Source organism: Arachis ipaensis, chromosome B3 (assembly GCF_059453495.1).
Source record: "Arachis ipaensis isolate K30076 ecotype BB chromosome B3, ASM5945349v1, whole genome shotgun sequence".
Taxonomy (NCBI): Eukaryota; Viridiplantae; Streptophyta; class Magnoliopsida; order Fabales; family Fabaceae; genus Arachis; species Arachis ipaensis.
In genome coordinates this window covers 134,081,641-134,097,183 of record NC_142438.1, presented here as the reverse complement: position 1 = coordinate 134,097,183, position 15,543 = coordinate 134,081,641, and the positions used below count along the sequence as shown (strand labels likewise).

At 34.5% G+C, this 15,543-nt stretch overlaps 1 protein-coding gene across 1 annotated transcript; it reads left to right on the top strand.

Moving 5' to 3' along the window:
* Positions 1-773: 773 nt before the first annotated feature.
* On the top strand, positions 774-2,486 carry LOC148572514 (uncharacterized). Its single transcript, XM_088510014.1, has one exon. It carries the CDS (start codon positions 774-776, stop codon positions 2,484-2,486), a length of 1,713 nt encoding a protein of 570 aa, XP_088366140.1.
* The last annotated feature ends 13,057 nt before the right edge of the window (positions 2,487-15,543 follow it).

Below are 15,543 nucleotides of genomic sequence, written 5' to 3'. Positions count from 1 at the left end.
CCGGTTTTGTTGAAGGAAGAAGAAGTTGGTTCAGTTTTGGCTTCAATAAGTGGAGGCTCCCCTCTTCTATATTAAGGGTGGACAGCCACTGTTTGAAGTAAGGAGAAAAAAATTGAGAGTGCAAGGCACAGAATTCTCAGAGCTACCTGAGCTAACAGTTTTCTCTTCTCCTTCAATGTATTCTGTTTAGTGTTTTTCTGTTTAATTTTGTCATGTCTTGAGTCTCATGGTAAAAGGCAAACAGTGAGGTTTGTAATGAAAAAGCCATAGAGCGGAAAAAGGCAGAGAGTGCAAAATTAAAAGAAAAAGCCATAGATGTCTTAGAGTTCCTTTGTTCATCTATGTTGTGTTTCATGATTCTGTGGGAATCCCCTTGTAAGTTGGGTTAGCACTTTACAAATTGTAATCTGTTTGATTATAGTGAAATTCCATCATTGTTGTGATGGAGACTGGATGTAGGCTGCACTGCACTTAGCAGCCGAACCAGGATATATCTTGGTGTAATTTTCTTCCTCTCCTACTCCATTTCTGTTTTCTACTGCACAGGAGCAAAAACAAAAATGTCTCGTGCCAAGTGACGAGATAAAATGAAAATGTCTCGTGGCTAGGGACGAGCTAAAAACATAAAAGTCTCCTCTGAATCCAGCAAGTGTTAGCAAGCAAAAAAGGGGCTAAGATTCAACCCCCCCTTCTCTTAGCCACTGAAACCATCAATTGGTATCAGAGCTTGGTCTCAAAGAGATCAAGCTTTGCAGCTTGGAGTAAAGATCCTCATGGCAGAAAACAGTGGCGCAAATGTGGTGTCTTATAATCTAACTGAAGGACAATCAAGCAACAGACCCCCTCTTTTCAATGGGAAAAACTATACCTATTGGAAGGAGAGGATGAAGATATTCGTACAAGCAGTGGATTACAGACTTTGGAAGATTATCCTCGAAGGGCCTAAATTTCCAACTACCACAAGTGCAGAAGGAGTTGTTTCTATCAAACCAGAAGCAAGATGGACCGAGGAAGATAGGAAGAAGGTGGAGTTAAATGCCAAGGCAATAAATCTGCTCAATTGTGCTATCAGCTTTGAGGAGTACCGACGGGTATCAAGATGCACAACGGCAAAGGAAATCTGGGACAAATTGCAAATCACCCATGAAGGAACCACCATTGTCAAGAAGACTCGGGCAGATATGCTAAACAGAGAATATGAAACGTTTGCAATGAAGGAAGGAGAGTCCATTGATGAAATGTTTGAACGTTTCAATGCTATCATTGTTGGCTTAGATGCTCTGGGAATTACACATTCTGATTCTGTGCTAGTGAGAAGAGTGTTGAGATGTCTCACAAAAGAGTGGGAAACTAAAGCCTTAATTATTTCTGAGAGCAGTAGCTTAGACTCTATGACTCTTGATGATTTGAGAGGAAATCTTCTTGCTTTTGAAAATACCTATTTAAAAAAGGATACAAAAAAGAAAGGAATTGCATTTTCTTCTGTGACTAACCCCCTGGATGATGAATCCAGTGATAACTCTTCTGAAAATGAGTTTGTTTTATTTGCAAAAAAATTCAGGAAAATGGCTAAGCTCAGAGGCAAAGGCAGCAGCACAAGGAAAGTGAAGAAAGACCTCAGCAAGGTAACTTGCTACAATTGCAAGGAAATGGGGCATTTCAAATCTGATTGTCCCAAGCTGAAGAAGGAGGAAAAGCCAAAAAAGGGAAAGAAGAAAGGACTGATGGCCACATGGGAAGACTTGGAGAATGATTCTGATGATGATGATGAAGAAACCGAGACCAAGTCACAAACATGTCTCATGGCAGACCACATAGATCAGGTAGTCTTTCATAACCCTAATACTGAAGATCTCCATCTTATGATAGACCACCTTTCTGAAAAAATAAGATGTTTTCTGCTGGAAAATCAAGAACTTGAACAGCAAATTACCATTCTTAAGGCCGAAAACAGTTTTCTAAAAGAAAAAGTGAGAGAGGCTGAAACTGCGTGTGATCTTGTTGAAGAAAATAAACAGTTAAGAGCCCAAGTTAGGAGCTGTGAAAGTAACCATTGTGTTCTTGCATATGTGGACTGTTTTAAACAAAATGAAGAGTTGCTTAAAAAGGTTAAAAGACTTGAGGAAGACTTGGCCAAATTTACACAAAGTTCTGAAAGTTTAAATCACATCTTGGCTAGTCAAAAACCTCTTTATGATAAGGCTGGGTTGGGGTTTCATAAATCTGAAAATTCACATTTTGAAAATATTGCTTCATCTTCTAATGACACAAGATTTCAAGATCCCACCTACTTTAACAAAAAGGCAACTCCAAGGTTTTGTAGACTATGCAATCGGAATGGACACTTTCCCATTCAATGCTTTTTCGGTGAAAGAATGGTTGGTGACAAAGTTTATAAAATTGTTTTTGATTACAATGGCTTAGGACATAGAAGATGGTTTAACGTAAAAGGATCCAAAAAGATTTGGATACCTAAGGTTACTTAAGCATTGTTTTGTAGGTGTGCCTAGCATCCAAAAGGAAGGAAAATGTGTGGTATATGGACAGCGGATGCTCTAGGCATATGACCGGAAAGGCAACCTTCTTCATAAAGCTTGATGACTATGATGGAGGACTTGTCACTTTCGGTGATGATGCAAAAGGAAAAATTGTGGCTGTTGGGAAAGTTGGTAAAAACTTTTCTTCTTGTATAAATGATGTTCTCCTTGTACATGGCTTGAAACATAATTTGCTTAGTGTTAGTCAACTTTGTGATTTGGGTTTTGAAGTTATTTTTAAGAAATCTGTTTGTTTAGTTGTGTGTGAAAAAACTGGGAATGTTCTTTTTGAAGCTAAAAGATGCAACAATGTGTATGGATTAACTCTTGAGGATTTAAAGGAACAAAATGTAACATGCTTCACATCTTTTGAATCTGAAAAATGGCTTTGGCATAGAAAGTTGGGACATGCTAGCATGTATCAAATTTCTAAGCTAGTTAAAAGAAATTTGGTTAGAGGGATTCCAAACATCAAGTTTGATAAGGATCTTACTTGTGACGCTTGTCAATTGGGCAAACAAGTAAAATCCTCTTTTAAATCAAAAGATGGAATATCAACCAAACGGCCATTGGAAATGTTACATATTGATCTTTTTGGTCCTACTAGAACTCAAAGTTTAGGAGGTAAACATTATGGTCTTGTGGTGGTAGATGATTACTCTAGATTTGGTTGGGTACTTTTCCTTGCTCATAAGAATGATGCCTTTTATGCTTTTTCCACCCTTTGTAAGAAAATTCAAAATGAAAAGGATTTGAAAATTGCCCATTTAAGAAGTGATCATGGAAGAGAATTTGAAAATCAAGATTTTGAAAAATTCTGTGATGACTTAGGGATTTCTCACAATTTTTCATGTCCTAGAACCCCCCAACAAAATGGAGTGGTTGAAAGAAGGAATAGAAGCCTTCAAGAAATGACTAGGGCTATGTTGTGTGAGAGTGAAATTCCTAAATTCTTATGGGCTGAAGCTGTGAACACAGCATGTTATATTTTGAATAGAACAATCATTAGAAAAGGGTTAAAGAAAACACCTTATGAGCTATGGAAAGGAACCCCTCCAAATCTTAAGTATTTTCATGTTTTTGGATGCAAATGTTTTGTGCTTAATAATAAAGAAAACCTTGGAAAGTTTGATTCAAAATCCTATGAAGGAATGTTTGTTGGATATTCCACCACAAGCAAGGCCTATAGAGTTTATCTCAAGGAGCATAGGACAATAGAGGAATCCATACATATTACCTTTTGTGATTCTAACTTAATTCCCAGTATTGTGAAGGATATTGATTCAGATTGTGAAGAGGCTGGAACAAGTAAAGAAAATCCCAAATCTGTTCAAATTGAAGAATCTGTCAGTCCGGTTTTGTCTCGTCAGATTGGAGGAGACATTTCCATTTTGTCTCCTGAACAGGCACGAGCAACTGAAACAGTGAGACAACCAGAAGTTCATCAAAGCTCTACACCTGTCCGAAAGCCTAGAGAATGGAAGTCTATGAGAGGTTACCCTCATGATTTCATCATTGGTGATCCTTCTCATGGCGTAACTACAAGATCCTCCACCAAAAGGCAAACCGAACCCAGCAATCTTGCTCTCTTGTCACAAATAGAGCCCAACAATGTCAAACAAGCTCTTGAGGATCCATCATGGGTTAAAGCAATGCAAGAAGAGCTTGCTCAATTTGACAAGAATGAGGTTTGGACACTAGTACCTCATCCGGATGGTAAGAAAGTTACCGGTACTAAGTGGGTATTTAAAAATAAACTTGGTGAGGATGGACAAGTTGTTCGTAACAAGGCTAGATTAGTGGCCCAAGGTTACGATCAAGAAGAGGGTATAGATTTTGATGAGTCTTTTGCTCCGGTAGCTAGAATGGAAGCAATTAGATTGCTTCTTGCCTATGCCGCCCATAAAGGTTTCAAAATGTTTCAAATGGATGTTAAGTGTGCTTTCCTTAATGGCTTTATTGATAGAGAAGTGTATGTGGCACAACCCCCCGGTTTTGAACAAAAGGAGTTTCCAAATCATGTTTTCAAATTAACTAAGGCTCTTTATGGTCTTAGACAAGCTCCAAGAGCTTGGTATGAAAGGCTTAGTGCCTTCTTGTTGGAAAATCAATTTCAAAGGGGTACCACCGACACTACTTTATTTATTAAAGCATCTAATGATGACATACTTCTTGTTCAAGTTTATGTTGATGACATTGTATTTGGATCGGCCAACATTTCCTTGTGTGAAGAGTTTGGAAAACTCATGACTAGTGAGTTTGAAATGAGTTTAATGGGAGAGCTTACCTTCTTTCTTGGCCTCCAAATTAAACAAACTCCTAGTGGTACTTTTATTTACCAAGGAAAGTATGCAAAAGAACTTATCAAAAAGTTTGGCCTAGAAAATTCCAAAGCAATGAGTACACCAATGCATCCCAACACAAAACTTGAAAAGGATGATGATGGTCAAGATGTGGATGAAACAAGGTATAGAGGAATGATAGGTTCACTCATGTACCTTACCTCCTCTAGACCGGATATTGTTCAAAGTGTGGGTGTATGTTCAAGATTTCAATCTCACCCAAAAGAATCCCATCTTACAGCTGTTAAACGCATCATTAGATACATTAAGGGAACTTGTGATTATGGCTTGTGGTATCCTAAATCTGATGAATTTTGTGCAGTAGGGTTTTGTGATGCAGATTATGCGGGAGATAGAGTGGATAGAAGAAGCACGTCCGGCATGTGTTGCTTCCTTGGAAGCTCTCTCAACATGTGGTCAAGCAAGAAACAAGCCACAGTGGCTTTATCCACCGCTGAAGCAGAATATATTTCCGCATCTGCATGTTGCACTCAATTAATTTGGTTAAAAACACAATTGGAAGATTACAAATTAAAAATCAATAGTATACCCTTATTTTGTGACAATATGAGTGCTATAAATATTTCAAAAAATCCTGTTTTGCACTCAAGAACTAAGCACATTGAGATAAAGTATCATTTTATTAGGGAACATGTGCAAAAGGGTACTATTGATATTCAATTTGTAAAATCAGAAGACCAAATTGCTGATATTTTTACAAAACCCCTCTGTGAAGACAGATTCTGCACCTTGAGAAAAAGATTGGGAATGTTTGATTTAAGTTTTATTGAAAATTTGTGAATATTTGATTCTGTTCAGTTTTGTCTCGTAGGTTTGGACGAGATAAAAAACGCAAGCTTGATGGAGGAGCTCTGTTCAGGGGGAGGCAACACAAATTTAAATTCTTCTGGGCCCCACCTAATAAATTCTGACCCCACCATGGCAGTTTAGTTAGTTATTCCTTCCTTGAAAAAATAAAATCACAAAATTTTTTAGATTGTCTTTTCAAATCTAGTTGGAAGATACATGTTGTCAAATCATATCTTCTCCTTCCAACTAAATCCCTTGATTCAAGGAAAAACTCCCTCTTTATCACTTTTTGAAACTCCCATTTGGATAATAACCGTGCCATTATGGTCATTAACCTCCCATCATCTCTCTCCAATCCTCATTTATTGCACCTCTAACCTCCTTCCATCCTCCTCTCATTCGGCCCTCACCCCTTCATATTCAACCCCTCATTCATCCACCATGAAAAAGAAAACCGCTGTTAGGCGAAGTAGCCGAACCCCCATTCCAAAAAACCCACCTTTCTCATCACCTCCAACCCATACACATATCCATCTCCATTCTACCTCATCCTCTACTCAGTCACCTCCCTCCAAGAAAACCGAAACCATGCGCCGAAAGGTTATTGCTCAGAAAACTTCAGGGAGAGGCAAGACAGGGAAGAACAAGCAACCAAGTGTTGAAGAAGATGAAGAAACATCACATACTACTCCACCTCCATCACCACCAAAAAGAACTACCCCTCATGCAAAAAGCTCCCAAAAGAAACAGAAAACCTTTGCTCTGCATGACACAAGCGAACCCCCCAATCTGGAATCTCTAGAGTTCAAAAACAAATTCCACAAAACTCATTCACATTTTGATCCTTCTCGCTTCCACTCATGTGCATTCTATGAATTTCACAAAGACGTTCTTCTGCAGCGCAATCTCTGCCCCTCTTACTTGGTGAACCTTCCAAATCTTGCCACCAAAGGAATGAACTTTTCGTCTCTGTTTGATGCTCTGAAATGGACTCCTCTGACTCACATTCAGAAATTGGTATACCCGGGGCTGGTCCGGGAATTTTATGCAAACATGCGCTTGATTGGTGGGTCAATCCACTCTTATGTCAAGCGTGTTTACATAACCCTCACCCCTCAAACCATTGGTGCTGCTCTTGGGTATGAAGATGAGGGACCAAAGGTTTATATGGTTGATAAATGGGATGATCAAGTGGGAGTTACTCAACAAACTGTCATGCAACACATTTGTGCCAACCTCTCCGGGCTTGATGGATTAATTCCAACTCACAAATCCCTCGGCCCAGAGAACTCTCTGTTACACCGTATCATCACTCATATCATCACTCCTCAAAGTGGTTCTCATCATAGAGTAACAGTTTCTGACTCTATCATCCTCTTTGCTCTTATTACTTCCACTCCAATTTCATTTGCTTATATTATGACACGTCATATGTGGGAAGCAGTAAGAAGCACAAAAAAGGCTAATCTTCCTTACGGCATGTTTCTTACATGTATATTTGAATATTTTAAGGTTGATTTGTCTAATGAATCTGTTGAGAACAAAGTGTCACAGATTAAAGGAGGAGGAGTTTCGAACAAGAAAAGCAAGCAGTCTGTTGCCTCCGAACCCTCTCTAAGCGATTTGGAAAGCCACCCTGAACCCTCAAAGGTCACGGCATCCATCAGGGAGGCTCTCAGTGAATTCCGCAATATGTCCAAATTGATGCTAAAGTCAAGCAAGGCTGCCCGAAAATTGGCATATGCAAATGAGAAAGCCTGGAAGAAGTGCTATGAAAGGGTCGGTTTCATGATTCAAACCTTTGATGATGAAATGGGAACAGGAGATTATGAAGATGATTCTGGTTCTGAGTTCAATGTTTCTGATGATTAGTGACTATTCCTCTACTTTTATTTGATATTGGCAACAATAGGCTCAATCCTTCTTTTGTTTTTTTGTAAAGGCATGACTTGATACTCCCTGCCGTATGATACTCTGAACAATTACTGCTTTGTTATAAATATTATGTATTGCTCATGTCTCTTGTTGCAGGTTTTTATGCCCCTTGATGCCAAAAGGGGGAGGAAATTTAGATTCCAAAATTGAAATTGGAATAAAACAGGGGCTGGAAAAACAGGGGACAAGGGTTGAAATTTTCAAATTGAAAATTCATGACTATCCTTGTTCAAAGAATGCATTTGTTCTATTATGATCCTTGATGTATGAACTGCATTTGGTGTTTGATTTATGGTGATGCCTGGCTGATGGTTCATATTTGACAAACTTGTTGGTTTGAAAATTTATTTTTGGCAGTTCCTTTAAACTGTGTTATCTAACATCTGCCATGCTTTGATGTGCTATTATGTGTTTCAAAAATATTTTCCTTATTTTGAATGACATTGCTCTGGTATCTGGACTGGAAAATATTTGGAAATTTTCTGAACAACACTGGTTTGTGTTCTGTTGATATGTGTAAGTTTGAGCAGAAAATCAAATTATTGATAACAAATGAGTTTTGATTATCATCCAACTCTGCTCATAAATCAAGCATTTAGCATCATGTAATAAATATGCTAAATAACATTGTTATTTGAAGCTTGATTAAAATTGTTACAGGTTAATGCTTCCCTTGGTAAAAACAGCATATATTAAGGGGGAGCAATGTGACATTTTGAAAGGGGGAGAAATACAAATTTAAAGGGAGTACTCTTACTCAATTTTAAATTTCTTTCCTTCCATTTCAATTTTAATATTGTTTGTCATCAAGGGGGAGATTGATGAGTTTGGAAAACTCTAAATTAATATGTGTGATGACTAAACATTATTAAAATTAATTAATTGCAAAATTATTTGATCTGAATTTTTATTCAATACATTGATGATTATAATTTTGCTGCAGGTTTAATCATGGGCCGGAAACAAATGTATTGTGCTAAGCCCAATTTACACTCAGCCTTGGTTTTAATAACAAAAATAAATGTGGCTGTTTTAATGTTACTTGGGCCCAAATAATTTTCTGCTCTAAGCCCAAGTGGGTTACATGCTTTCCACTTGCTTTATGCATGTTCCAAATTTTATCAGGAAAGCAAATGTTATTAATGGGCCAAGATCAAATATTGTTGCTACCAAGCCCAATGTTGATGAATGTTTCCATGCCTTATTCGAATCCATGAAGCAAATGAAATGCCTAAATGCTTCCAACGGATTCCACTTCATTATTTTGAAGGATTTCAAATTTAATTAATACATTGGAAACATAAGAAAGAGAGAGAAGATTGATTTGATGGCTATTATGACACTACACGCTACTCAACAAAGGGAAGTGGAAAACTTGAATTAACTTTTACATTCTCTCTCTTTGTTCATTGATTATTGTTCAAACCCATTGAATATTTTCTCTTTCTTCTCTCTCACAACTCTTTCTCTCTTCGGTCTTTACTCAGAAAATATTGGCAGCCATGGAAGCAAAAGTAAGCTACCGAGATGAAGAGAAAGCAAGCCTAAAGACCATCACAATGATGGCAAGAAAACATACTAAAATAAAAATGAGCTGTGGCTAAGATATTCACCAAATGTGGTTAGATTTGGTGAGGTTATCTTGAGTCTTTCATGCTCAAAATGGAAGAAGAAGATTCGGCCAGCTGGAGGAGATTCTTGAAGCATGGCTTGTCTTCGATTCTGCTCAACCACCACAGGAAGTAGCTAGAGTGGCGAAGTGATGGTTGAAGGCAGAGATTGAAGCAGATGAAGTCATCATCATCATGAAGCATCAAGGGCCAGAATTTCATCTTGGAGAGCAAGCCAAGGATGGAGAGCTCGGATTGATGAAGGGTGATGATCAAGAAAGGACTAGAGGTAATTGCATGTTGGTTAATGCATGGTTATCTCTTCTCTCTCTATGTGGCCGAACCGGTTTTGTTGAAGGAAGAAGAAGTTGGTTCAGTTTTGGCTTCAATAAGTGGAGGCTCCCCTCTTCTATATTAAGGGTGGACAGCCACTGTTTGAAGTAAGGAGAAAAAAATTGAGAGTGCAAGGCACAGAATTCTCAGAGCTACCTGAGCTAACAGTTTTCTCTTCTCCTTCAATGTATTCTGTTTAGTGTTTTTCTGTTTAATTTTGTCATGTCTTGAGTCTCATGGTAAAAGGCAAACAGTAAGGTTTGTAATGAAAAAGCCATAGAGCGGAAAAAGGCAGAGAGTGCAAAATTAAAAGAAAAAGCCATAGATGTCTTAGAGTTCCTTTGTTCATCTATGTTGTGTTTCATGATTCTGTGGGAATCCCCTTGTAAGTTGGGTTAGCACTTTACAAATTGTAATCTGTTTGATTATAGTGAAATTCCATCATTGTTGTGATGGAGACTGGATGTAGGCTGCACTGCACTTAGCAGCCGAACCAGGATATATCTTGGTGTAATTTTCTTCCTCTCCTACTCCATTTCTGTTTTCTACTGCACAGGAGCAAAAACAAAAATGTCTCGTGCCAAGTGACGAGATAAAATGAAAATGTCTCGTGGCTAGGGACGAGCTAAAAACATAAAAGTCTCCTCTGAATCCAGCAAGTGTTAGCAAGCAAAAAAGGGGTTAAGATTCAACCCCCCTTCTCTTAGCCACTGAAACCATCATATTTCATTTATCAAATGTACATATTTATAATAAATACAAAATTAATTAAGACAATTAAAATTTTATACTGAGTTTTATATTCAAGTTAAAAATTATATATATATATATATATATACAACTTGATAGACACGCTAGTATAAAGAAAACTGACATATGAAACAACCTAGTCATGTTACACCGAAGAAGACGACAATAATCAATCAAGTTTTTTCTTTCGTGTTTAAGAGGTTTGACGATATGGAAAAATAGACTGTATACATGCAAAACAAAAATTATTGTGTGTTGATCCTTTCTCCAAAGCAGCATGCTAAGCACATTTTCTTTAATATGTATACATCACATAAACATCCTAAATTCCTAATTGACTTCATTAAAAGAATAACGATTTTGTAAACAATTTTTGTTGACAACTGTATAAAATATAATTACCCAAAACAATTTTTGTTGACAACTATATAAAATATAAAATATATTTTTTGTTGACAATTTTTGTTTACATTTTCGTATTATATTGCAGTTGCTAATATAACGTCACTGGGTAGAGACTTATTAGCTTAAGTGACAACTCTCTTAATCCTTTCATATCACACATGCATATATATTAGCGTTATGTCATAGATTTAACTAACTCTATAAGATTTAAAAATAAAAAAAATATTTGATATCTTATTAAAAAAAAGAGTGAGTTAAACACAATTCATATAAATCAGGTCTAATGTAACAATGAATTTCAAAAATAAATAATTTATTAGAAGTTATTTATTAGGTAGTGGAAACTCAATCTTCTATATCCTTCTAATATAAATTCATGTAGAAATATTAAGACGATAACTACTTCTGATGAAGAGAAGAAATTGCATGCATACCCCTAATATTATTTACATTATTCTTCAAATAAATGAGAATTAATTAATTTTATAATCAGTTGAAATAACCTAATAATTTCCGTTAAATTTCTCTTTTCTTTGCCTTTGAAAAGAAATATGCATTTTACTTCTACCAAGCAATTGTCAATAATGTTAATAATTGAGGAGGACCGAGACTTAATTAATAAAAAGTACATATGTCTGTTGGTTTATTAAACAAATGTTTTGAATTCAAATTATCATAAAATTACTTAGAGGAGTGTTAGGAGCCAGCAAATTTTGTATTTTGTAACTATCAATTGGCCATCAATAATATTTTTAATGGTGTGAGATTACATCTAATGGTAAGAGATCATTCACTTTTTTTTATGGTTAAGTGCTGGCCACAAAACACAAAAGTTGATGGCCCCTAAAAATTCTCATAAAAATAATTAATTTTTACATTGACTGCGTGAATGATTATTCAAACAAACAAATGTGATTGCACGAATGTATAAAATATTTTACATTATCAGTGCATCAAAATTAAACTACGTTGAAACTTTTTTTTTAAATCGATAATGATCGAATTCTAAATTCCTTTTTAGTTTTCCATAATATTTTTTAATTTGGTAGGTCAAAAATTAATTTGTCGCAAATTTAAGTTTTATTTAAAATTTATCACTAACTAATAAACTTTAACTCTTATTTAAACGGATTAATATAAGCTACTAGACCAATTTAAAATAATTTCGAATTCTAAATTTTTATTGTTATAAAAATTTTGATATTATATTGTAAATTATTTATTCTAAAAGCTTAAACAGTTGAATAGATATAAATGAATGATTGGACGTATATCTTGCACGTTGAGAGAAAAATATATGTTGGTTTGCTCTGGTTGAAATTAAAGGTAATTTGTTAGAATATTTTAATAGTAGATTAGAATTTTGATAATTTATTGGAACAATAATTGAGGAGAGGGAATAAGAATGAAGGAAGTGCTTAAAAAACGAAATTAAAGGAAATAAAGCAGCTTCCCTTGAATTTCTTTGCGACCAAGACTCTAGACGCGTGGATTGTTCGTTACCGTCGATTCTAGAAGTTCATAGCTTCATTCACTCATTAATATATAAGACAAACGAATCAGAACATACACACAAACGTGCATGCATATTATTATTTCTTATTTTTGTGCTTCATTTTCAAGTGTAATCTTCTATAGTTGTTTGTGTTTATTAGTGTATGTGATCATAGTGTTTTCACCAAAATGCTCAAACAAAAGTGCTTTCTTCTCTTCTTTGCTTCTCTCCTAATAATTTTTCCCAAACCCTATGCCGTGGAAGCCAGTCAGGTTCTAACCATACACAAAAAAGGTAATATGTTATATATTTCATATTTTACATTAGAGTAAATAAATAAAAATACACAAAAAAATTTGTAATTTATATAAATAGAATTTAATTTTGATGCATTGATAATATAAAATATTTTAAATTGTCGTGATGGCATTACGCGGTTAATAAAAATAATAATTATTTTTTATGTGATGGCGTTACGTGATTAAATACCTGCATAAAACTATTTTACACTAATACTACATCAACATTAAATTCATAAAAATATACAATATATATACCGTTAGTAAATTTGTAAGACATGATGAGTGTATTTTTATCCATCAAAATTAATTTTTTAAATATACTTTGATATTTATGAATTTTGATATATATTTTTGTCTATGATCATAAACTATGTGTATTTTTATTCATTTATTGTTTATATTATAGGGTTTAGGAGTTTTTTGGTTCAATATGTTTTTGATTAATATGTATGTATGTAATAGGGTACTACTCAAAGGGTGAAGGTTATTATGTGAGTTTGGGGGTTGTGTGCAAGTGCTGTGATGGTAAAGATGGAAAATGCAGAAACTCTACTACTTTGAATGACGCTTGCTCCAACCTTGTGTGCAAACCATGGAAATACTAGTAGCTACCTAAGTTATTATTAGGAATATTATATTTTATATATAAAGACACAATAAATAGATCATGTGATAGCAACATCTATTTAACGAAAGTTGGATATTTTTTTTAAAAGATAATGAATGAATAAATAAAATAATAAGTTCTACAGAATTTCTTTTCCGATCCACGGACTACTATATATATTAACTTCAATTATGTTATTATTTATAAGTGAATTCTAGCTAAATCCATCTTAATAAATAAAGAATTTGCTACTCTCAATGACATGTTTTATTATTATTGAAGGAATTTAATTGAATCATTATAATTAATATTAACCAGATTTTACATAACCACATATCCAATAACTAGAGATCAGAAAAATCATTAACTACTTCATTTTTTTGCTGTGAATTAACCATGAACTACTTAGAACTTGTTTGTGTGAGCTTCTAAAAAAAGATCTTTTTTTGAATTATCTTTTTTTAAAAGATCTTATGGAAAAGTAAAAATAATTTTATGTTTGGGTATCTCATGCAAAAAGATCTTTTTATCTATCAATTATGTTTGGGTATAAAGTATAAAAGTACTTTTTTGTTTATTTATTAAATGAAAAACATCTTTTTTTAAGAGAAAAAGATCTTTTAAAAAAAGATGTAAATTACAGCATCTCAAAAAAGATATTTTTTTGATTTTTTTAGTGCTTTTACTTTTATTACTAGAAATTTGCCAAATACGCTAAAAAATAAAAAAAAAGATATTTTTTCATTGAAAAAAGATCTTTTTTTATCAAAATAATGGCGCCCAAACAAGCACTTAAACAATGCTAATAATATTTTGGGTTTGAATCAGATTTGCCACTGGAGGCCACCACAAATTTTTTAACCCCAAATTTGTTTGGATAATAAGTATCACTGGAAAATAGATTCTGTAGAGTGGAAGCTTTTTTTTTTCCCTCCAAGTTCCTTAGTTCACACTAAAAGCTTATCCTTCAATGTTTTCTAACAGTCATTAGTAAATAATTAAAAGGATTAATCATCCACAAGTATGACCAAAGAATATTTGATTCAATGGTTAATTTCTCTTTTCTTTTCTATTTTTTTGTGTGGCTGAAAAAGATTAAAGGATTCGATAGTTTGAGGAAAAAAAGTGAAATTAAAAGATAGAATTTTTGTAAAAATCCTTGTAATTTGCAGAAATTATTCAATTCTAATTGGCTGATTTGGTTATTCAAACTCAAGCTAAAGAGATAGTTAATATTAATTAGGATGAGTCAATTAAATGTTTCCATTAATCATAAAATATGTCATAAAGGGTAGTAAAAAAATTTTAATTAATTAAGAGAGAATTTATTAGAATTTAGTTTACTTATATCAAGTTTATCAAGGAATCAACGAAAGAAAAAACAATTAACTTTATTGATGGGAGTTAACTCTAAAAATCTAAATCTTAAATCATAAATTATAATAGTTAAATTTTGATTACTTTACTTTTAGATGTTATTTTTAGGTTTAAGTATGTTTTTGGTCCCTAAGGTAGATATTGAAAAAATTTTTCGTTCTCAACCTTTTTTTGTTTACAAAATTGCTCCTAAAATTTAAACTATTTTTAGAATCGTCCTTTTTACCAAAATTTTTATTTTTATTACCAAATTACCTCTAATTAAAAAAATAAAAAAATAAATTAAAAGAAAAGGGGGAAGGGAATCGGGGGAGGGGGTTTTCCAGAGAAGAAGAGGGGAAGGTGGTGGGGAAGAGAAGGGGAAGGAATCCGCTGCCGCTGCTCTTCGTCGCCGCCACTCGTCGTTCGGTCCTCATCGCCATCGCTGCTCCTCGTCGTTCCATCCTCACTACCAAATTTCGCCGCTCCTCTTCCTCGCGTTCTACTCCATTGGCAGCGGCATGCACGACGATGGCTTCAACCCACCGTAACGACGATGGTGGTCAGGCTCCCTTCCAGCGACCGCGACATGCACAAACAGCGGCAGTAGTTTCTCCCTCTTCGTGTCGCATCGTCATTTATCCCCAATTTTGCTTCTGTTTTTGGTTTTGTTAATCATATTGTTAATCACATATTTTTTATTCTAATTTTGCTAATCCACCAATTTTGATTTTGATTCTGATTTTGTTAATCACATTGTTTCAAATTTTTATTTTTTGTTCTTCTACTTCTGGTACTTCCACATCTGGTTCTGCTTTTGTTTTTAATTTTGATACTTTTGATTTTGCTTCTGTTTCTAATTAATTATGCATCTGATTCTTTATTCTTTTAATTTTGATGCTTTTGTTACTTCAGTTTCTGCTTCTATTTCTATTTTCAATTTTGCTTCAACTTTTGTTTCCAATTCTGCGTATGCTTCTACTTCATTGTTGTTAATGAAGAAGAAGAAGAAAAAAAAGAAGAGTTGGCTTCATTGTTTTTGCTTTTGATTCATTGTTCTT